General features: G+C 54.7%; 1 protein-coding gene across 3 annotated transcripts; it reads left to right on the top strand.

The window, feature by feature from the left end:
* Window positions 1–7,655: 7,655 nt before the first annotated feature.
* Window positions 7,656–22,216, top strand: KCTD15 (potassium channel tetramerization domain containing 15). Of its 3 annotated transcripts, XM_066349310.1 has the most exons (7): window positions 7,656–7,794; window positions 9,375–9,473; window positions 10,833–10,925; window positions 11,554–11,729; window positions 16,707–16,851; window positions 19,085–19,390; window positions 20,647–22,216. In XM_066349310.1, the coding sequence occupies exons 3-7, from the start codon at window positions 10,860–10,862 to the stop codon at window positions 20,803–20,805; spliced, it is 852 nt and encodes a 283-aa protein (XP_066205407.1). In that variant the 5' UTR covers window positions 7,656–7,794; window positions 9,375–9,473; window positions 10,833–10,859; the 3' UTR covers window positions 20,806–22,216. The 3 variants fall into 3 exon arrangements, with proteins under 3 accessions (XP_066205407.1, XP_066205406.1, XP_066205405.1); XM_066349309.1 differs by lacking the exon at window positions 20,647–22,216 and having other exon boundaries at window positions 9,378–9,473; window positions 19,085–19,558; XM_066349308.1 differs by lacking the exon at window positions 20,647–22,216 and having other exon boundaries at window positions 19,085–19,558.
* Window positions 22,217–22,963: the final 747 nt, after the last annotated feature.

Below are 22,963 nucleotides of genomic sequence, written 5' to 3'. Positions count from 1 at the left end.
CCAGGCGCTAGAGTGGCTCTGGTCGCGGCAGAGCGACGCCCCCTGGTGGGCAGAGCGTCGCCCCTGGTGGGCGTGCCGGGTGGATCCCGGTCGGGCGCATGCGGGAGTCTGTCTGACTGTCTCTCCCCGTTTCCAGCTTCAAAAATGAAAAAAAGTAAAAAAAGAAAAAAATAATAATTCTTTTTTGGATCTGACTTCAGACCATAAATAAAAGTTAATTCTAAAAGGATAAGGAACCTAAATGTAAAAATAGAACTATAAAAAATCGCAGGGAGACAGTATTTTGAAATACATCATGCTGTCTTTTCTTTCTGAATTTCCTTGGGTGACCTTCCAGCTCTTCAGCCAGAGGCTTGCATCGCCTAGAGGTGGAGGGGGATGGAAGGAGGGAAGACAGGAGGAGGAGGGAGGGAGGAGGAGGAGGGGAGGGAGGAGGAGAGGGGGAGGGAGGAGGAGAGGGGGAGGAGAGGGAGAACAGGGAGGAAGCAGAAAGGAGGTGGAGGGGAGGAGGAGGAGGAGGAAGGGGAATGAGAGAGGGTAGGAAGAGGGAGGAAGAGGAAAGAAGGGAAAGAGTGGCCACCACCCACCTAAACACCTGCCAGGCAATGCCATCTTCCAAAAGCAGCAGGGTGGGAGGTGGGAGGTGGAGACTTGCCTTCCCTCTGACACTGCCTGGTCAGAGACCACTGTTTTCAGCAAATGCATCAAAGACCCAGTGACACCACTAGAGGCTGAGAGGCCATTGGGGCCCTTGGCCTATAATACACAGAAGAGCTGGCTGGGGGAGGGGGCTGAGGGAGGGGCCAGGGCGGGAGTCCAATGTGGATCCAAGGAGTGACAAGGAAGGGCACCAGCCATGTCCAGTGATGAGAAAAATGCAAGTGGTGAAAACAAAATGCAAAAAAAAAAGTCTTAAACATATACAAATGTCATCATTGTTTAGAAATACATTTATATGTTGCAAAAAGTATAAAAATGCACTCAGGAATGTTGCAACTTCTGGGGAGCAACTACAGGAAGGAAGAAGGAAGGGCTTTAAACTGATGTGTATCATTTCATTTGGTTTTTAAAGAGAAATCTGAAGCAAATATTCAAAATGTTAATATTTGACACATCCTGGGTGGTGGGAATGTGGGTGTGTTAGGTCATTCTCTATATTTTGCAATGCATGGTAGGGGGGAAAGACAGTCTGCAGATTAGCATGAATAGTTTGATGCCATGATTTACAAAGTATGTGCACATGTGCATGTTTGCATGTCTCTGCTCAGGCATATGCCCGCACGGACCTTTGTGTCTGTGTGACTCTGCGTCTGTGCAACCTTATGTGTGTGTGCTGCATGTCTCCCTGTGTCTGCCACTTGGGTGGGAGTGTGCATGCATCTCTACGTCTATGTGCATGGATCCGTGCAGCTGTGTGTATCTCTGTGGCCGTGTCTGTGCAATTGTCTGAGGTTGTGTGTGTCTTTGAGCGTGTGTGCGTGTTATGTGCATACCTGTGTGAGTCTGTGTAGCGTGTCTGCGTGTGCCTGCGCACCAGTGTGCAGGAACAGGAAGACTGGCTGGACAAACACCGAGTCGTTGACACATTTCTCTCTGGCAAGGGGAGACAGGATTTTTGTTTCCCCTTCTTACATGTCACCCTATGTTTAACAATGATCATGTATTCTTTCTAAAAAGTTTTTTTTAAAAACTTACGAAAACATAGTGAAAAGTTTCACATTTTGAAAAATATGAGAGGAATTTACCGTCAGACCCTCGATGCCCCCCGGAGCTCCTCTCTGCCCCAGGGCCCCAGCCTGTGAGCCTGTCCATCCCCAAGTGCCCTGAGGACAGAGGAGACTGAGGACACTTCCTAGCCCAGCCCCAGGGGCAGGGACCAAAGCGAGCACACAAGTTCTCTGAAGAACTTGTGATTTATCTTTAAATATCAGGCAACTTTTACATTTTCCCCTGTGATGTATATTGCATGTTTATCTTGGTTTTAAGCCCCCAAATGTTGGAGCCAAGGGGCCACTCAAGGGGACTCTCACTCACTCCCCAGATGTTTGCCTCCTGTGGGTGGGTTCTGGGCCAACAGTGCCTGGAATAGGGCTGAGTGTGATACCAAAGCTTTTGGAAGGTCAGTTGAAAGAGGAAGCCAGCCATCCTCATTTCAAGAGCGCTTACACTGGGCCGGGCCCAGCTCTCTGTATATGCTGTCACACTGACTCTCCCAGCAACCCCATCAGCTTGGTACTACTACTGTTCTCACATCACAGGGCAGATACTGAGGCTTGGAGAGATTATGCCCAAGGTGACCCAGCTGGACTCAGACTTCCAAGTTCATGCTGTCCACAGACCGTCTCCCTGCAGTTTAGGCTGGAGGAATAGGAATGGCCTGTGACAAGGGAGAGGGTCAGCATACTGAGCTTCGGCCTCAGGAGGGAACCCCAGGCAGGGTTTCTGACTGACAAAAAGCTGCTTTCCTGCCTCAACTCCTTTTTTCCCTCAGACCTGTGCAAATGCATCTTCTGCGCCTCTTGTTTTCAAGCTAGAGTAGCAGCGACACAAAGTCACTTAAGGGTGGGACTTGGGGCTTGGGGTTGCCAGGGATCCAGATGAGGCTTACGTAGACTGGGTGATCTGGAGGGCCGCGGAGAGAGCCTCACTGTCCCCTGGACCTTGGGCTGTGTCCCAGGAATAGTCCTGGGTGCTGCTTTGCACCCTTCCTCATGCCGGGCACCAGGCTGTGTGAAAAGCCACTGCCCTACAGGAGGACCCCAGGTGCTGTTGACAGGGAACAGACTCAGCCCCAAGCCCTGAGGGGCTGCTGGGAGGACTGCAGCTGCAGAGAAGAATAAGCCCTGCGAGGAACCCACTGGTGAGGAGTCAGAGGGCCTGGGGCCAGCAGCCGGGCTTGATAACCTAGAAAGAGTGATGCTCTGTCAGGCCACCTCCATGTTTGGGTCTTGTTGTTTCCTGGGACCCTAGAGGGACCTAGAGCAGCCGCACAATCTCAGTTTCTCGGAGGCCTTTGGGGTTCGGGGCCTCTCTTCACTGCTTAGCTCTACCTTCTTTACAGCTCAGAGTTCTGTCAACAGCTCTTCACCTTTGGGGGACAACAGCCCCCAACACAAAGTCCATCCTCTTGCCCGTCCCCCAGACAGAACCTGACAGTGCCCAGGGTCCTCCTTCTTCCCCAGGGACCAAGGCAGAAGCTTCAGCCCCATGCAGGCCAGGGGCTAAACCTAACTGGTCTAGGCTAGGCAAATCCCTTTCCCAGCTGTTTCGGCTGACAAGTTGGTCAATGGGATGAGACAAAGAGGGCTGGGGGCCACTGGGATCATCTCCTTGCTCTCCATGCCTGTCCAGGGAGGTGTGAAGCTTTGAGCTCCATTCATCTTGAGATCAGAGAGGAGCAAGTTGAGGACAGGCCAATGTGAGCAGTATGGCAGGGGACAGTGGAGAAAGCCTGGGTCCTTGAATACTCCCACTGGCCCTTACATGAGAGAATCAACTATCTTCCTCATGAAGCCATTCTGAGGCAGGTTTTGTTACTTGCACCCAAATTCAAAAAGACCTTTTGAGAATCTGGTAAAACTGCTGAAACTTCTCTTGGGAGAAAGCCTCAAATAGTGAACAATTTGGGTGTTCCTGATCTCCCACAGTCCACAACACAGTGGGGGTCCTGGTCAGATTTCCTATCTCATTGCTTCCAGTAATGCTGGCTCCTGGGGAGGGCAGGCTGGTTTGGTTCTGAGCAGCATAGCCAATTGCAGACAGAAAGGTGGAGGGGTGTCTGTCCCACCAGAAACAAGAGCCCTCTGGCCAGTCTTTTTGATTTCCTTCAAGGACAGGCAGGGGCCATCTGCCCCCATCCCCATCCCTCAGGCAGGTTTGGATCTCTGCTCTCCAGGGAGTGAGTCTGCTGGCTGACAGACAAGAGGCCTGATTTGGGGAATGTGGTGGTGGCCCCCGGCAGCACTAACAGTTCTACATTTTACCAATCCCTTTATTCTCTAGGTTCTCTAGGGTCCTAAATAAAAAAAAAAAGGTTGAGAGGATTCCTGGGGTGAAGTCAGAGGCCAAGTGGATGTCAGACTGTGAACTGGGGGCCAGGGTAGCTCCAGCCTAGCCTGGTCAGGGGCCATCTCTGAGCCTTGGTGGGGGCACAGACCCTAGGAGAGTCTGGCTTTCACCCCAGAGGTCTTCAAAACCCAGCCTCCAACTCCAATCCCAGTGGACACCAACTGCGTCTTAGCCTGTTCATTACTGTCTGGGCACAGCCTTCCTGAAAAAGTTGAGTTTAACAGGCCTTGGGATCTCATTTTGAGCTCATCTTACTTTCTTTATTAAGCTCCTCATTTTTTAAACACAGTCTGCAAGCAGCAACAACAAAGTGCAAAGTCACCCTGGAAGCCACTTTGAAACATCTGGAGACCAAGGGCTTGTCTGCAGCACCTGCATGCAGGGCCTTACCTACACGTGTTTCACACAAGGCAGGCTTGACCCGCTTTTTAAAATATGAACTGTAGTGGTGTAAGTGCTAGTCAAATCTACTGATAAGGCAGGTTACATTCTGATTAGACTCACATCAAATTCCATCTCTTGGACCAAGATGTATTTCACAAGATTTTTCAATATGTTTTCAGTCCTAATTATACATCTTCAATAAAAAAAGAAAGCCTCATCGTTGCATTATATACCAGAGATCCTTGAATGCCTATCACAGTCCATGTTCAGGTCTCTCAGTGTAAAATCTGATTGACATTTAGCCAGGAACTTTTAAAACACTGAGAATAAATTATGACTCAAACTTACTCTTCTTAATGACACGTGTGAAGTTCAACTCTTTAATAAAAGGAATCAGAAATATGAAAACAAAGTTCCCAGCAATACAACGAAAATAAAGGTCCTTCAAATTAGTCAGTTCTCATTTTGATTTAATTGTGCATTTTTAGTATAGTTGGTATAAACTGAAACTCTTTTAAAAAATGTAGGAATTTTTTAAAGTGGAGCGTCCTATTTTCAGGGTCACCAGTATCACGGTGAGATTTGTCTCTTAAACAATGACACTTAGTGTCTGTGTAGTTCCACGAATACTTTTGAAGTGTCATATTAAAACCAATCTCGTGGCCTTGAGGCAAAGAGAAGCAATTAGTCTTGGAGTTGTGAATAAATAAAAATCCATTTATATACCCGTCCTTGACATGTACCTTGCAAATCTTAGAAACTTCATCTAGTGGGAAAAGAAATGCTAAATCATGAATACCAATACTAATCGCATTGCCATGTGGCTTTCTAAAATAGTTTAGTTCATACCAATCTTTTAAGTATTAATTTATATGTATATATTCACCCACCTAGGAGAGAGAAAGAGGCGTGAGGGGCGCTGGGGGCCACAAGAGCCACTACAAGCAGGTTTTCAATGGGTCTGTGCTCCTCAAACATAAACGTAATGCGTTTTCCCAGATGCTCCTTCCTCCCCTGCAAACACTCAAAGGCCTGGGAAGGGGTGAGGTTCTGTTCATGAAGTTTAGGGTACCTGCAATGCCCTCATCCTGTGATCCCAGCCACCATTTAAAGGAGGATTTAGGAGGCCAAAGTATTTGGACACTGGTTTCACTTCCTATTTGGGTCTATTTCTTCAATGCCAGGTGGGGTGTATCTAAATGCGGGCTTTGCTCTCCCTTGGCTTTATGCAGTCCTGAAGAGATTGGGGCTGTCAGCCACGGAGCACAGCATACCTCCTGGGCCTGGCCAGACAGGAACGCGGAGAGAAGAGTGGTGCTGTCAGGCAGGACCTGGGAGCCCAAAGCCCGGCGGCTCCAGGGCAAGGGAGCAGAATGGGCAGTCCGTGGGGCCGGCTGGAGCCGCTGCACAGATCCCTGACCTACTTCCAAGGTCCTTTCTGATCTAGGAGCAGCTAAAAATCCATAAATTAAGGATATTAACTTATGGGGCCTGAGGCATACTTATAAGCTATTTAAATCTATAAATTTACAACATCTTCTGCATATATCAAGTAATTGAACTAACTGCAGGGATGTAACTTTAATGAGAAAATTTCCCCCTTCTCCTGTAGTTCAAGCTCTAAAATAAATAAATAACATCTTCCCCTAGGAGGAAAGTTTCTGCTTATTCCCGCGTGGAGAAGTTACAGAAGCGCGGTCCAGGCGCTCTTTCCACGCGCGAGGTCCCCTAGTCAAGGGAAGCAGATCCCCCACTTGGTCCACCTCCTACCAGCAGCCCCGCCCCCCGCCCACGGCCGACCCCTGTGCCCCCAATGAGTGAGGTCACTAGAGGGCGCCGAGGTCCGGCTGGAGCTCCAGGTTGGGGCCCCGGCGCCGCTCCGGATCTGAGTGCACCCACCCTCCAGCCCGATCCTTGCTCTGGCCCCGGTGTCCCTGGAGCTAGACGGGGGGCGCAGTGCAGGCCCAGTGCTCGGGCGACTCCGCGCTTCGTTTTCTAGAAGCCAGAAAATGATCCGGGGGTGTGGGGGACAGGCGGGGCGCCAGGGAAAGCGGAATAAGGGGAGGAAGAGGTAGGAGAAGAGAAAGGGGCAGCCGACGCGGGGACCCTAGAGGGACGCCTCAGGGGCCGGCTTCGGCGCCGTGGGGAGTTTTGGCCGCTGACGTCTCCAACGCGCCGCTCGCGGAGAGGAAATGGCGCGTCTGGCCCCAAGCGGCCGGCTAGGCGCCCCCCCCCCCCCTCCCGCGGTGGCCGACCGCCTGTCCGCAGACGTCACGGGCGGCGCTGCTCCACCGGAGAGAGGCAGTCGGGGCAGGGACTCCGGGAGGACGGCAGGGAAGGGGGAGGGGCGGGCCTGCCCGCGGATCCGTTCCAGCCCCGGCCGACTCAGAGCCCAGTTTCTTCCCAAGTCCCGCCCCTGGCCCCGGGCGCCGCGACGGCGGCTGCTCTCCTCTTTGTAACCGAGGAGTCAAGAAATGTGAGAAACGTGCCCTGTGTTACTTATTTGGGAGCCGAAAATTTATGCCCAGCTGAAAGCGCCCGGAGAAATATTACATCAGATGAAATGACAATGATTAAAATCAGCTTCTCCCCCGCCCCCTTCTGAGCCCGGAGGAGGCCCGGGCGCCGCGTGGCCGGCCGGTGTGGGGCGGGGGGCTGGGCGCACAGTTCCCGGGAGGGTCCAGGCTGAGGCCCCGGCGGGAAGGCGCGGGCTCTGGGAGAGGCGGGTGGGAATCGCCCGACTAAAGGAGGAGAAACAGTGCATTTCTGTCGCCAAACGCGGCAGGCGCGGGCGCGCGGAGCTAATTGCGACTCTAATCCTCTGCCCCGCGGCGCAGCCGAGCCCCGAGCCAAGAGTCGCCGCGCGCTCCCGCTCGCCCTCGCCGCGCTGGGTAATTTGGTGCCGAATCGTTGCCCTTTGCATCCGGGCTCGGCTGCCACGGCGCGCGGGTCACGGGCTGGGGCGGGAGGCTGGTTTTCTCGCCAGCAATTGGGGAAGGCCGCTGGAGAGAGAGGAGGGAGGAAAGGAGGTGGGAGCGGCAGGAGGACAGCCGGAGAGCGGCGCGAAGAGGAGGAGGCGGCGGCCGCCGCGAGAAGGGGAGGAGGCGGGGGGAGGGCGGGGAGGAGAGGCCCCGGCGCGCCGCGCCGCGAGGGGCCGCGCGAAGCGGGGGCCGGGGCGGGAGGGGGGGGAGGGTTGGGGGCGAGAGAGAAAGTAACTCCAGGACGAGACCGGAGCGACCCGCGCAGCGAGCACAGGCGGCGAGGCTGCGCCAGGCGCCTGAGACCGGAGGCTGCGGGGGGCGGGGGCTGTGCCGAAGCCCGATCCCCTGCTCCGGCTCGGAGGTAAGCCTCGCGCGGGCGGCCACCGCTCAGCGCCGTTCATCCCTCTCCCCAAAGTGCCTGCGATATAGAGAAAGTCGCCCGCTGGGGGTTCGGACCTGGGCGGGGGCAGCTGCTTTGTCCCGGTGCTGGGCGGTGGGGGCACCCAGCACAAAGGCCTGACGCGGGAGGGGGGATTGCCCACGTGGGCTGGTCCTGGCCCGGGATAGACCCTCCCCACGCAGGCGGGCTTGGCGCTTCCTGGGGCGGGGGGTGGGGTGGGGTGGGTTCAGGCCCCTGCTCTGGAGCCTCAGTGCAGGGCCGGCGAATTTCCAGGGTCAGAACTGGGCTCACACATCTGGGGCTTCGGGGTGGATGGGACCCGGCTTGGCGCTCAAATTGGGAGACAGAAAAAGTGTCTAACGGGACAGATGTGCGTCCTAAGACGCCCACCCACGAGTCCGAAACGGGACGAGAGAGGTCGGCGCGCTGCTGGTCGTCTCAGGCGTGCTGGGTTCGGGGCTCCGGGGCTGACCGCGCAGATTGATACACGATCGCCGCCTCCGGGTCCCTGCTGCCCACCGGTACTCACTGCCTGGACGCGCGCACCGGACACACTCAAACATCCCTCCTTCAGTAGCTGAAGCGCCTTTAGGTCTTCCCACACCCACCACCCCAACTGCAGAAAGATAAGCTTCAAGTTTTCACTTCATCTATTAAGTGTGCATGAAGGAATTTAACTGCATCGAATAACAGCATTATTTTCTATTAATTTTTTTTAAATCCCGCCAACAATAAACTTTGAGAACAAAAGCGCTTTTACGTCCTTAATTAAGCAAGCTTCCCATCTGTGGTCTCTTAAGTGTACGCTTCTTGATTTAACTTTGTCCTCCGCCCTCGACGCACACCCCTCCCCACTCTGCCAGAATTTTCGGGTTCTGCCGCCGCCCACGCTTCGCGGCACCACCGGCTTCGGCCCAGCCGGCTCCAGGCGCCCTGAACTTCACTGCAGCCGGCGGGCTTCGCGGAGGAGCTGGCGAGCACCAGGTTGCCCGCAGGCCTCGTTCCCGGCCCACCCCCTGGACAGTTCTGGGCCCTGGCAATCCTGCCCGGAGCAGGCGCCCAGGGCGCAGAGCTGAAGAGAGCTCGCGAGGCGCCTTCTGTTTACCTTTTATGGTTAAAATAACAGTTTAGCAAAGAAGCGACTTCACGAAGAAGCGATTTAGTGAAATCGTCTCAAGCTGCCGCAGCTCAGCCAGTTTAATCACCCCCAGAGAGCTGAACAACTGCGAGCACAATGGGACACAAAATCATTTTGTGTGTAAATGAGCATGGCATTCTGCTCGCTTCCCTCTGCTCAGGCGGGCGGGACTAGGCGGTGGCGGACAGGCACGGGTCCCGGGTCCCGGGTCCCGCGCTCCAGCCGAGGCTCCGAGAAGCAGGTCAATACCTAGCCAGTTTGGAAGCCCGCGGGCCCTGCAACAGGCTGTTGGGCCGAGCCTGGGAGGGCCGTGGTGTTGTGGTTGGGTCATGGGTTTGATGCTGGTGTTGGTGGAATGAACTTTTTGTCTCTCACTGCACCCACTTTATGATTCTGACCTCAGCAGTGGTCTCGGGGAAAGTGTCGTTGTCCAGCACAGATGCGTTGGTCGGAGGCAGCACTGGAGGTTCTGGTCTAGGCGAAAAGCCTGGGGCTTCCAATGGTGAGTTGCTGGTTTGCCATGAACATCAGGTTGTACTTGGAATGGAAAAAGAGGCTGGGTGGAAATGGAATTAACAGCTTTTGTGATGGGTACTTGGTGTTAAATGTCACTTTTGAGTAATATCTTGGTAGTGGGGAAATCATTGCACAGTTTGCTTTGATAGAATTTCCATCAGAATTCCTTCCAGCACAGTTTTTCCTCGGCGTGGCTTTCCTCCTGGCTCCACACCCAGCAAAGCCTCCCAGGGCAGGACAACCCATTCTTGAGATCTGTTTTGGTTTCTCAGAACTTCCTGAGATAAGTGACCTGCCTTTTAAAAAACTAACTGGAATTCAGGAATGCCCAAAGCAGCAGACTCTGAGTAGACCCAGTGAGGGTATAAATTAAACATCTCTCTCTGCTAAACCACGCCACCCTCACCCAGTTTCATGTCAGGGAACTTGCCAGAACACTGAGGACAGAACAAATCTTAAGAGAGTAAGCTTACCTAAATTTGTACTATTTGGTGCTCATTAAATCTTGGTCATTGTTTCAAAATCGGATGTTGAATTTCAAGGCACTGAGTCAACCCTTAAGGGAGATTGCTCCTTCAAGGTTTAGACAAGTTCAGGTTAGGCTTGTGGAAGTCCCCACAACCCCCCCCCCCCCCTCTCCATCCTGAGATTGCCAAGCTCTTTCCACCCTCCTGCCCTGGGGTGGCTTCTAGAAACTGAGAAATATGATTTCCAGGTGTCTGGAGCAGAGGAAGGTGCTAAGTGACTGGGAATGAGCGGGACATAGGGTCCATTTGCTGAGCTGCTATGGGTTTCTTTCTGGCCAGCTCTCTGATGTTTTTGGGGTGTTGACCCCAAGTGGGTTGGGACACATAAGTCACAGCAGGGTCATTCTGGGAGTCTGAGAAGCCCTGGGCTCCCGAGCCTATGGAGAGTGGGGGATCCTCCCTGCACAGTGATCCATAGGGTTCTCTGTTGATGCTAGAGGAGACATGCTTGGTAACATGACCCTAAACCAAAATACCAGGAAAATCAGATTTGTTCTGAAACATTTTGGGCAATTATGGTGAGCATATGTTTCAGTATTGTCATTAGCTGAATTAGCAGACATGGAGCTGCCCAGAAATCGTGTGTGTGTGTGTGTGTGTGTGTGTGTGTGTGTGTAATTTGCTGTGGCCCAGATGCATGCTTTGGGGTATGGGGACTGGATAGAGTGGGTGGAACCTGGAGAATGCTGTGTAGTAAGCATGGGGTCCAGGAGAGCATGTGCAGAAAGGATGATTCTCAGTGCCTTTGACTCCATGGGAGACACAGCGCCCGTTACTACTGAGGAGTAAGCCCTCTGGTTTGTTGGTGCTTCCCACAGATACTCCGGGCAGTAATGGAAGCCTAGATGCCTCACCGCAAGGAGCGGCCGAGCGGGTCCTCGCTTCACGCCCAAGGCAGTACTGGCACCGAGGTGAGAGCCAGAGGGTGGGCTGGTTAGTGCCGGTGGCCGCCTCTTTGCCCTCTTCCTGAGTGCCTGCTCACTGGCTGCCCTTCCTCACAGCTACTACATTCAAGAGATGGCTGTTGACTGGCTGTATGATTATGCATTTTTTTTAAAACAAAAATGCTCTTAATTTGATGTGAAATTTACTACATGTATAAAACCCAACGCCTTAGGTGCTGAGGAAGTCACTAATTTAGAGGTGTCTCGTTACTGAGACAAACTTGCAAAAACCCCTGAATCCCAATTCACAAATTGGTGATTCGTTTGTCAGGGGATATTTCACATCTAACACATAAGCCCACGACCTTTAATTAGAATTTTGCAGTTTGTTTTATGCCCCTGGAGGCTGACACCTTGATTTTTTTTTTCTTGATTTCTTATTGCTAATAAGCATCTTTCTTTTTCCCTCTGGTACTTTGAAGAGAATGATGCAAATACACTTAATTACAGTGGTGGCCATAATTTGTCAGCTGAATATGTGATCAGGCATGGGCACAAGTGATCTGATTAGATCTGTGATCACATTGGCAATAAAGGGGGAGTACACAGCTCTGTTGTGAAGAAACTCTTGTTTCTGCCTTGTTTCCAACTCCAGGAGGGAGGAAGTATGTCCCGGTTATCTCTAACCCGGTCACCCGTGTCTCCCCTGGCTGCCCAGGGGATCCCACTGCCAGCCCAGCTCACCAAGTCCAACGCACCTGTGCACATCGACGTGGGCGGCCACATGTACACCAGCAGCCTGGCCACGCTCACCAAGTACCCCGACTCCAGGTAAGAGCCGAGCCCCTTGTAATAGTAGCAAGGCGTGCGGTGGTGACTGGCAGCATTTGCAGCCTACTATCAGGGGGCCTGTCTTCTCTGCCAGCCAACGTGCAGGGTGCTGCAGGCCTACATGGGGATCGAGGGTTTGGAGGGCTGAGTCTGCCTATTGAAGGCTGCTTTGCATAGAAACTTGTGACCCGTAGCTGGCTGCATTGGTAGTGTTAGGTGCAACTTCTGATCCACGGGCAGAAGCCACTTATCAGAGCCAGTCCCACCTGAAGCTGGCCAGTAGCTGGCTGGGATATCTGACATGCCTTTAGGCTCCTCTTGGGTGGGACTCAGGCCTGGCCATTGCAGGGGATCATTTGTGAGCGATGCTGTGTACTTCTTGTGATTGTGTCCAAGAGATGTATTTAATCCTAGTTCTGATTCTAACCCTTGGAAAATCACATAAAGGGAGGGAGAAGGGGAAGCTATAATTTGCCATCTTTGTTGGAGTGGATACTGCTAGACTCTGAGGAATAGGAGCAGGGTCCCGGGGGGAGGGAGGCTGTGCAGTGACTGCTATGGAGAAGCATAAGCCTCAGACCCCGTCAGCTGACAGTGTCTCTAACCAAGATCCTCCCAACCTGGCACCTCACACTCTGCAGAGCTGCCTGGCACTCCTGCCTTGTGGGCCCATCTGTGGGAGGCATGGGTGCTGCCAACTCCTGCTCTTACCTCTTGGGCGTTTCCCTCCCAGGGGCAGACCTGGTTTCCCATTGGCGTGGAAGCCGGGCTGACCCAAGCTGGGGTGTGTCTCCGTGGTGCTGGGCTGCAACTGCTTGCTCCCAGGCACAGCGAGGCGGCCACCGCTGAGGGCTGAGCAGCAGGAGGGCCCACACTGCGGGCATCACCCCTGCTTTATCCATTTAAAATAGCAAGAGGAATTAATTAATCCCCCAGACACTGAGAGATCATCTCTGGGAAGCTTTCTTGTCAGGCTGCCTCGTCGTCTTCAGTGTGGTGGCTCAGAGCACAGAGGATTCCTAGTGTGCGGAGGTGGCTCTTTGTGTAGCTATTGGGGAACCGGATGGAGCCCTCCGTGGTGCGGGGGTGCTCACTCGAGGAGGGAACTTTGAGGTAGATGCAGTGTCCGGTTCAGAAGCTGGGGATTCTAAGGGGCAGGGGGTGTTTATTGTTGATTGGCTGAACAGAGGCTAAGCCTGGGGCACTTGTGAACTTGGGGCCTTGGGAGTAGGGGGGAGACAGCAGCCACGAGGCCACACCAGCAGTGCCGGCCTGTGTGCCAGCTTGCAGAGCCCTGTCTAACAGGAGATGGATTCAGCTTATTTAATTTCAATTTTTCCCTCTGTGGCATTCCCGAGTTGTTTGAGATAGATCACCCCTTAATCGGTTGACGACGTTTGTGAATGAAATTCATAAAACCCTTGCCCACAGCCTCTCTGCAAAGGGTTTCCTGAAATCAGACACTTACCTTTCTGCAGTAATCACAGCCCGGGCCCACAGGGAAGGGCCTCCTCTTCCTGTATCCTGGCTGCCGCCTGGGAGCAAATGAGGGCCAGGGGCTCCCCGCCCCCAGACCACAGCGCAGTTTGTCCTAGCCCGTGGCCTGCTCTGCCCCATGGTCCTGCTCTGTGGTGGGGCCAGCTCTCCGGCTGGGAGCTGCGGCCCCTGTGGCCCCTCGGCTGCAGGATGTGCCCAGAGGGGCTAGCAGTCTGCATTCTTTCCTGAGGCTGGGGCTCAGGATGAATCTGCTGGTCTGCCTGGATGGCTTCTGGCTCACAGGAGACCTGCTCCCCTGGCCTGGAGCTTTGACCTAGAGGCCAGGGGGCGGTGTGACCTGTGGGATAGCCAGAGGACAGCAGGGCAGGCCAGGCCTGAAAAGTGGGTTGTGCAGCTGTGTTGGCAAGGTCCCCTTCGGTCTCTCTCAGTCCTCTTTGAGTAAATTGTTAAAATTTAAAAAATGTTTTTCACCAATTCTGGAAACCAAAAGCAATCCATACCTGGTGTCATTTTGTGAGCCCCCTGGAAATAGAGAATTATAAGTACTAAGGTCCTTTGGGGGGGGGGTTCTGTATAAAAGTGCTCAAGTCCCACTCTGGGCAGTGCTGGGAGACCAGGGGCTCATGCCCCCAGACCCTTGGGTGCCTGTGCCCACAGAACTGTGCCTGGGCTTCTGGTTCTTGGCTAGCGGGGGTGGCACTGACACAAGAAACAGGTGCCACCATTGGTTAGCCTAGGAGCAGCCATCAGTCATTGCCCAGAGATAGCGGGACACCGCTGCCCGGGGCTGGGAGTCGGCTCCCTGGGCCGGCACCTCGCTGGGCCCTGTCTCAGGCCTTTAGCTGCTCCCTGTCTCTCATGGCCCTCCCAGCTGCAGAAGCCACACATTGAGATGTTCAGGAGCTTCAGAACTAATAAAGCTTCCACTGAAACATGGAAGAAATTGGAACCAAAGCTTTAAAAAAATCCTGTTAGCTGGGTTCAGAACTGTCCAGCCTGTACTGTGGAGGACTTCTGAAGTTGGTACCCCAAAGCATGAAGCTTCCCTCAGAGGGTGGCCTGGGGCAGGAGCTGACTCTTAACACGTTGTGCACGTCTGGTGCTCCTTTGCAGTGACTGACCTAACCGTCCCTCAACCTGCTCACATTCTTGGTAGCCTCAGACTGCAAGGGCATGAAAAGCCTTGGTCCTGTGAAAATGCAGGAATTGTGGAAAGATCTAAAACCAGCCAGTCTTGAAATAAAGCAGATTGAACACCTTCTAGCCTTGGACCGATAAACTAACTACCTAGAACCCAGTCAGCCCCAACATGTGGGTGGATCAGGAGTCTGTGGACTGACAGGATGGCCGGAGCCCCAGCCAGCCCTGACATCAGAAAGATGTTAAATGCAGCCAAACCTACAATGTTGCTGGCTGTATGGAGTGTTTGAGCTCAGCCAGGAAGGGTGGGGAAAGTTCCACGGGAGGCTTCGGCTTACGACTTGCTGGCTCACCTGTGGATGTGCCTTTTACTTCTGTCTGGTGATGTCAGGTGGGGACCCTCGGCTGTCTGATGGTAACTGCCCATGGCACCTGGCAGTCTTGCTCAGTCCCATTTGTCTCCAGGGATCCTGGGTGGCCCTCACTCTGACGTTTGAATGCCCAAGGTCTGCTGAGACCAGATCTTGGGGACTTTGACAGTTGGAACAGGCCATGAAGCCCATAGCCTTTCCAGTAGGAGCTATGTCCCCCAGTACTATTGTCACCAGGCCTAGGGGGATTGGTAGGGCTCGATGGCCTTTGGAGCCCCGAGCTGAGTCGTATCTGGGTGACTGCAGCTCTGGTTCCGCCAGCGAAGACCTCTCCACACCTCACCGCAGGCTCTGACCTGCTCATGCCCACCCACAAGGCAGCCTTGCCCTTTTATACAGCACCACTGGGACGGGCCTGGGCCATGCCCCCAGTCTGAGAACAGGTCACTACATGGCTACTCTCCACCTGGGCAGACCCTCATGGCCAATGCCTTAGTATGCCCAGCCCCCAGAGTAGAGGCTGGTATAAATGGGAGGCTCTGGAAGAGGGTTTGGGGCTCTAATCCTTCAGCTTCTTCCCAGCTCATATGCCCTGGCACGCAATGGCAGGGGCCTCGGGCATGGTGACCTGGATGGACAGAGGACTGGGTTGCTGGGGAAGGGGCGTGTTCATGCCAGGTAGAGAGTGAGGGGCTTAGGGAACAGCTGTGTAGGCTGGACCGGGAAGCCCAGCTCTCTGGTCAGGGCTTCCCTTTCCCTGGGCTGTGCAGACAAGCTGCAGCCCTGGAAGGCTCTAGCTGTGGACAGGTCTGTGACCCTGCATGCTGAAGGATGTCTAGAGGTGCTGTCACTGTGAAGACCATGCCACTCTCCCTCCTATTTCTGAGCTAAGCTCTTGGCTGTCCCACCCCTCTCTGTGGCTCCTAATTTTCCACAGCTGGGCCTGGGGTAAGCAGGGTAAGGCTGCAAACCAGAGCCCGCTGCCCTAGGCATTGGGGAGGCCAAAGCCCTGCCGGAAGTCTGCTTTCTCCTCCCTGGAGTGGATGGGGACAGGTGTCAGGACCTCCTGAACTTCTGTCAGAACCACTGCCCTTCAGAGACCGGGTGCTGGGTCCTATCTCGCCTCCCAGACCCCCGCCGGGGGTTGCACGTCTTATGCATTGTGGTGCACGTGCCCATGCCATTTCTGTGCACATGCGCACTGGTGTGTGCACTGTGGTGTGTGTGCAGAACCTCCTACCTGCCCTGCATCTCCCCTAGGGCACCCTGAGTGAGTGGCTGTTGGTGATTTATCTGTTTGTCACATGTACATAGCTGTGTCCCTGATTGGCTTGTGTTGGCTGCTGTGTCCTTTGCCTGGATGTGTCTGGGTCTGCCTATGATTTGTGTGTTGTGAGGAAGGGGACCGTGTGACCCTGTGCCTGTTGTTCAGGTGTGTTGTGGTAATGCTCATCACTGTGGGTTGGGTGACGTGGATGTGTGGGACCCAAGATTGTCTTGGCTATTTTATGTGTGTTCACTGGATGTGTGTCTACGGGCTGGGGCATCTGATAGTTGGTAGGAGTTTCCTGGGTGGGTTGGTCTGGCAAGGATTTGTGGGGGGGGGGGGGGCAAGGAAGCTGTGTCTGTGTCTTGCTGTAGTTTTCCAGGCCTGTAATGTGTCAGCAGGCGGGTGTGTGTAGCTGGGTGTGTCTCTCTCCAGCTGTGGCTTGTGCGTGTAGGCGGAGTATATGGTATGTGATGCTTGCTGTGCCAGTGTCCCATCTGACTGTGGCACAGCAACCAAACTGGGTCCTAACAACCAAACTCAGGCAACCTCCGGTATCTGCAGATCTCTGTCAGGCTCCGCACAGTTCCAGAGTCACCTGTGGGAGGCCCCTCCTCACTCCAGCAGGGCAGGCCCTAAGGGGTGGGGCTGGGGTAGGTGGACGGACCCTTCCGTCAGTCATCCACCCTCCATCCCTCCCAGAATAAGCCGCCTCTTCAATGGCACTGAGCCCATCGTGCTGGACAGTTTGAAGCAACACTATTTCATTGACCGGGATGGGGAGATTTTCCGCTATGTCCTGAGCTTCCTGCGGACGTCCAAACTGCTGCTCCCGGATGACTTCAAGGTAAGTCCGTAGCTGGCGGCTACCCTGCACTGCCTGATGCAGTGGTATTACACAGGGGACGCTGTGACTTAATAAGTGGACCCATGGTTGTCATGGCAACCATAAAAAGTTAAGCAATGAAGCCAAGGGCTAAATCAGTTTTTCTAAACTAATTTCGTTTTCTCACATTTTTAGCCTATTTATCAGGGTGTAACAACAATTAAGCAGCAGCAGCAGCGGTACTTGCCCCGGTTTCACATTTGTCGTGTTGAAGGACTGGTGTGTGCTGGCGTTCCAGGGGTTAGAGGTTCCTACATCTGTTCCTGGTTGGCCATTTGCAGGGGGGAAGCCCGGATCCAAACCAAACACCCTTTTTAAGCAGGTGACCCGCAGGTCTGGGCTGAGCCTGTCTAGGTTCCGAGAGTCCTGCCTCGGTGCCGGGCCCCTCCTGGCCCTGGAACCCCGGAGGAAGGAAACTCGGGCCCAGCCTCCCCCAGCTCACAGAACCTAGTGTCCTTCCGGGCTTCCTTCCTTCTGGCACCTACAGGACCAGTCACCCTGGACTGTTCTGTCATCTGTTCAACTTAGTTACTGGGTCCCAACAACCAAACTCAGGTTATAAAGACAGGGGACCAAGGCCTACGTGGGTCCTGCCCCCATAGCATGTACAGTCTGCTGGGGAGACAGGTGTGGAACAAAATCACTCAAATCCCACAGGGGCGAGTACTTCAGAGAGGGCTCGGGAGGGTGCTCGTCTGTGAGGGGAAGGGGCGGTGGAGCAGACAGGTGTGAGGGCCTCGTGGAGAGGCCAGGTAGCCAGAAGCAATACCTTCCTGACCTGGAGAGACAGGGTCAACCTGGGGCTGTGTGAACTGGGAAGGCAGGAAGGGAGGCGGCTGGTTGATATCAGGACCTTGATGACTGGCTTAGCATTTGGCATTTTACCCTGAACGCAGTGGAAGGGTAAGCGGTCATGAGTAGGGGTGACTAGGGGAATGACAATCACATTCGCAAATTGATTGCCCTGGCTACTGTGTGGAGAAGGGTGTGGGGAGGTGAGGGCGGGGGCAGGAGGCAAAGCAGCAGGTTAGACTATATTTAAAGAAAGGACACAAAAGCCCAGGGCGGGGGTCCGGGGCCTCCCAGCCTGTGGCTTTGTCTGAATGGATCCCTGGAGGCCCAGGGGTAGAACAGGCTGAGGGGAGTGTAGCAGCGAATTGCTGGTGAGAAGCTGGGTGAAGACATTCTGGGCTGTGTGGAAGATGTAAGGGTTGTTTGATGTGCAGATATCACTTAGGGAGCAGGTGAGAACAGCTCAGGATGGAGCTCCAAGGGACTCCTGTAGAGGGACAGAATGGGACCTTCCACAGGCCTGCCCCAGGTGCTTCCAAAGGTTGGGGCCCGCAGGTGGGAGGGTAGGCCCTGCTTTGGGGTTGGATCTTCAGGATCACCAGGTGACCTTGAGCTGAGCCCCGTTAGTGGCATGGGTCATGGACCCGGCTGTGCAGGCCTGGGGCAGGTGTGGGATCGCATGTGTCTGAGGGACAATTGATGTGAGCCCATCCATCCCGGGAGAGGGCTGCCTGCCTGGTGAGAATGGGCTCACGCCCCAGACCCCTTCTCACACAGCCTGCTAGGGTAGGGGCTAGCTGGGCACTTGGCAGATCTTGTCCTTTAAAACCCTCACCCCCTTCTCTGAGTTGGGTGTCCGCATCAAGTTATAGAATAGAAAACTGAGGCTCAGAGAAGCTCAGTTACTAGTGATCAGAGGCTTCAGGGCTGGCAGAGGAAGATGCCGAAAATGCCGAAAATCCAGCTAGGCGGTTCTGTTTGCCTTCCTGCTGGGCTGTGTGCTCTTGCAGGGCAGGTGTGCTCTCCTCTGCGGGATGCTGAGGAGGCAGCAGGTCCCAGGCAGAGACAGAGCCTCCGGCCCTACTAGTCTAGCCTCCTGGTCTTTCCAGAGGCTTCTCTCTACTTCAGGGGTATGAAGCGTTCCTGGGTGCCTGGGTCCAGGTGGAAGGAGGGGGTCTGACTCAGATGCATGCCAGCCATTGCCCTGGGTCAAGGCTAGACACCTTGCACTTGCACACATTCACTTGAGCCTCATTTTCTTCTTCTGCACAACCGGCACAACCATCCCAGTCCACGTGTGCCCTACGTGGTGGTGGTGGGGTGGCCACAGCTCTGTAGAGTGGTGAGAGAAGGCCCCCTGCAGTTAAAGGGCACCCCTGCACCCTGTCACATGTTCCTGCAGGACTTCAGCCTGCTGTACGAGGAGGCGCGCTACTACCAGCTGCAGCCCATGGTTCGTGAGCTGGAGCGCTGGCAGCAGGAGCAGGAGCAGCGGCGCCGCAGCAGGGCCTGTGACTGCCTGGTGGTGCGGGTCACGCCAGACCTGGGTGAGCGGATCGCGCTCAGTGGCGAGAAGGCCCTCATCGAGGAGGTCTTCCCGGAGACTGGGGACGTCATGTGCAACTCTGTCAACGCTGGCTGGAACCAGGACCCCACGCACGTCATCCGCTTCCCACTCAACGGCTACTGCCGGCTCAACTCCGTGCAGGTGAGGGCTTTGTCCAGCCCACCCGCCTCAGCCCGGCCTCCCAAAGCCCTCCGGCAGCAGAGGGAGATGGAGGGAGGCGCCATCCATGAAATGGCAAAACCCTCTGTGCCATCTCCCAGAAAAGGCAACAATGTGTGGATGCATAATTTATGTCCTGCTCATAATTAAATGATGGCGCCTGGGGGATGGACTTAAAAAAATTGATCTGTACTTTTTTTTTTTTCCCCTAAAAGGATGTTCTGTAAAAATTGTCCAGAGTACTTTGAACAACCTGTGCTTCATTTGACACCCAGAGTTTGAGTTTGGATTCACACTAAACCCAGGGAGCAGGAGTGGTAGGTCAGAGGCCGAGCCTGGCGGTGGCCAGATTCCCTCCCTCGCCCTGCTGACCTGGGCCACAGGCACCCAAACAGCTGCCCAGAGGTTTCTGGACTGGCTTTCCTTAGAGAAATCTAAGAGCTGGGAAGCCCAAGATGGGGGGGACCTATCTTTTACTAGCTCTTCCAGACCCAAGAGCACACCCCGTTACACACTTGGGCAGAGTGGACTCTGGGAACCCCCCCCCCCCCCCCAGCCATGCACACATTCCACAGGCTGTCAGTCAGAGCTTGCTAGTTGCAGGACACGGGTCAGACACAGTGACTAGACCAAACCCTCACAGAAGCACAAACCCACGTGTACACGGAGGCCTGCAGAGACTCAAACAGAGAGAACATCTCCTCTCCATCCCCAGCTCCCTTGAGCTGATGAGCCCCTGGGGGTCTCCAACCATCTGGGACTTTTGAAGCTCAGGGAAGCGGGTGGCTACACAGAAGCTGGGGGCAGAGTCTCTATTATTGAAACAGGCCTCGGTGAGAAAGGGCCCTGGGACCACATGTCTGAAGAGATGGGGTAGGTGAGCCCCTGAGAGAGCCAAGGGGTCCAAAGGCTCTCCTTCCTCGAATCAAGGCTGTGGACCCCTGAGGGCAGCAGCGTCGGGTCACCCACTCTGGTTTGGTCACTCAAGGCTGTGGACCCCTGAGGGCAGCAGCGTAGGGTCACCCACTCTGGTTTGGTCACTCGAGGGGTCCTAGGGCCTGACTTCTTCTGCCCTGCCCATGTTTGTCCAACTGGCGATTCTGCAGGGACCTCAGACATGAGACTTGAGATGTTAAACTGGAGAAGGTAGTGGTCCATGCTAGGGCCCGCCTGCCCACCAGCCCAAGCCAGGCAGACCTGCAGCGAGACAATGCTGACCCCTGTCTCTTCCCTGGCAGGTCCTGGAAAGGCTGTTCCAGAGAGGTTTCAGCATGGCTGCATCCTGTGGGGGGGGCGTGGACTCCTCCCAGTTCAGTGAGTATGTGCTCTGCCGGGAGGAGCGGCGGCCGCAGCCCACCCCCACTGCTGTCCGGATAAAGCAGGAGCCCCTGGACTAGGCCCTGCCTCAGTGCCTACCTGAGGCCCCATGGCCCTGAGGACAGCCCAGGGACCTGGAAACAGTGCTGGAGAGTTCTGCCTGTACCTGTGTAATGGTCTTCGTGAGGCTGGGGCTGGAGTTCTGAGGCCAGCCCAGGAAGCCCAGAGCTGCAGGTGTCATGCCACAGAATGTGGGCTACTGGAGACATGCTTACCGAAGGATTGTTGATGTGACCCAAAGATGCCTCGGTGGGAACTCTGCTAGCGGTTCCTGGTCCCCTTGGCCCGCCCGCCCGCCGGCCGGCGCAGCACCCTCCAAGGCCCCGGGGCCTGCCATGGCAGAAGCAGCACCGGCCTCCCCAGCCCACTGCAGAGGAGTGCTTCATTCTCCACACGTGGCGGACGTCAGTGGGTCTCCTTGCAGCAGAGATGGCTTATTTTTCTACAGTATTTATAACAGAAACTGTAACTGCACAAGCCAGAGAAGCCGACCAGGACCAATACTTCTTTATCTGGTGCTCCATTCTCAGACATGTAGCATGCCAGCCCGCATGGTGGATGGAAGAGCAGCCGGGATCTCTGGCCCAGGTGCCCATGGAGTGGGGCTTGGAGAGCTCTGGTCCCGGCTCTAGGGACAGGCAGGAAGGGCAGTGCTGTCGGAGCTGCAGCAGGGCGCCCAGGGAAGGGGGCTGCCGGGAGGAAGGCAGCTTGGGCGTGGGGGACGGATGGCTGTGGACCGCCTGCGACCCTCACCTTTGCTGTCGCCTGGGGTGTGGGCCATACTTGGTGGGTCACTTGACCTATTAATGCCCTGCGGCTTCCCGTCAGTTTGTGTGTCCTCACACCTGGGCTCCCGGAGGAGTCTCCCCCCATCCAGACCAGCCACAGGAATATGTGGCATCCTTACCTCAGGAATGGGCCCCACAGTGAGGGGGCCCACCTGTCAGCATCCTCCGGGTCCCCACCTCAGGAAGCCGTCCCCAGCTCTGATTTTCCCACACTAATATGCACACTGAATTTTAATGAAATTTGTAATACCAGCCTTCTGGTAATACCTGGACATAGGCATACCCGGGACTCTTGCCCCAGATTCCAACAAAGACTGGCCCCACAGGGTCCTCATAGACCTGCTGCCGCCTAGATGACAGGCCCAAAGATGGACACCCAGCCTTGTCACCCTTGACTGAGCTGGCTCTTCCCAGGAGAAACCACAGACAACTGCTCGGTGGGTGGGACGTGCTGCTGGCCGCACCCTGCGTCCAATGCCTGTAGACTTGTATATGACTCCTTTAATATTGTAAAGATGCTGATGTACAGTTGTCATGTTTGTGTAAACACATTATGTTCCTAGTTCATGCCATAAACAATGCTATAAAGCAAAAGACTGAGGCTGTGTCCTGTGCCAAAGCAGCGATGGATTCCCGCACCGGATTGCGCACGGGGATGGGGGGGTGTGGGGGGAGTCCTACCTCTACCTTCAGTTCAGATCAAGGAAAAACCGGCAGAGCTCGTTGGGGGAGGGGTGCGGTCCAGGGCTGGCTGTTGTTTATTATTGCGGTTGGGTGTTTTCTCACTGTGCCTGTCCCCTGCGGGCAGCTCAGATTCTGAATTCTTGCTCAGCCCCTAACAATATGCAAACGAGGAGGCAGACAGAAGGTGTCTGGGGTCTTTTGAACCTCGGCTTGAGTGTTTGAGATTTTTTCCCTCCCTCTGATTTTTGGTTGAAGTTGCTGTCCTCTTTAGAGCCCCACAGGTCAGTAGGGAAAGGTGACAGTCCACAGCTCAGGCCAGCCCTGGCATGAGGAGGGTAGATTGCCCGGGCACAGCAAGAGCCCAGTGCATCTCTTTCCAAGGGAAGGAGTTGGAAGGTATTCATGGAGGCCACCTATTTAAATGAGCTTTTTTGTATTTTTCCTCAAAGCCCTTATATTCTGACCAAGAAGGACCCTTTTACATGCCAGGTAAAGGCCACCAGCCTCAACCCACCTGAAGGACCAGAGCGCGGCCACTTCCTGTCTGGGGTTGCAAAGCAGATGCCATCCCGCTGTACAGTCTAATTTGCTGGACAGACTCGCTAGCCTTCCCTTTTGCCTTAGCAACGCGCCTCCAGTTGGCACATCTGCATTTTGGCATCTGAGGTTCACATCTGAGGGAAGGAGAAAGTGTGTTTATTAGAAA

Source organism: Saccopteryx leptura, chromosome 9 (assembly GCF_036850995.1).
Source record: "Saccopteryx leptura isolate mSacLep1 chromosome 9, mSacLep1_pri_phased_curated, whole genome shotgun sequence".
Classification (NCBI taxonomy): domain Eukaryota; kingdom Metazoa; phylum Chordata; class Mammalia; order Chiroptera; family Emballonuridae; genus Saccopteryx; species Saccopteryx leptura.
The sequence above is the reverse complement of the archived record's forward strand: the minus strand, read 5'-3'. Positions and strand labels throughout refer to the sequence as shown.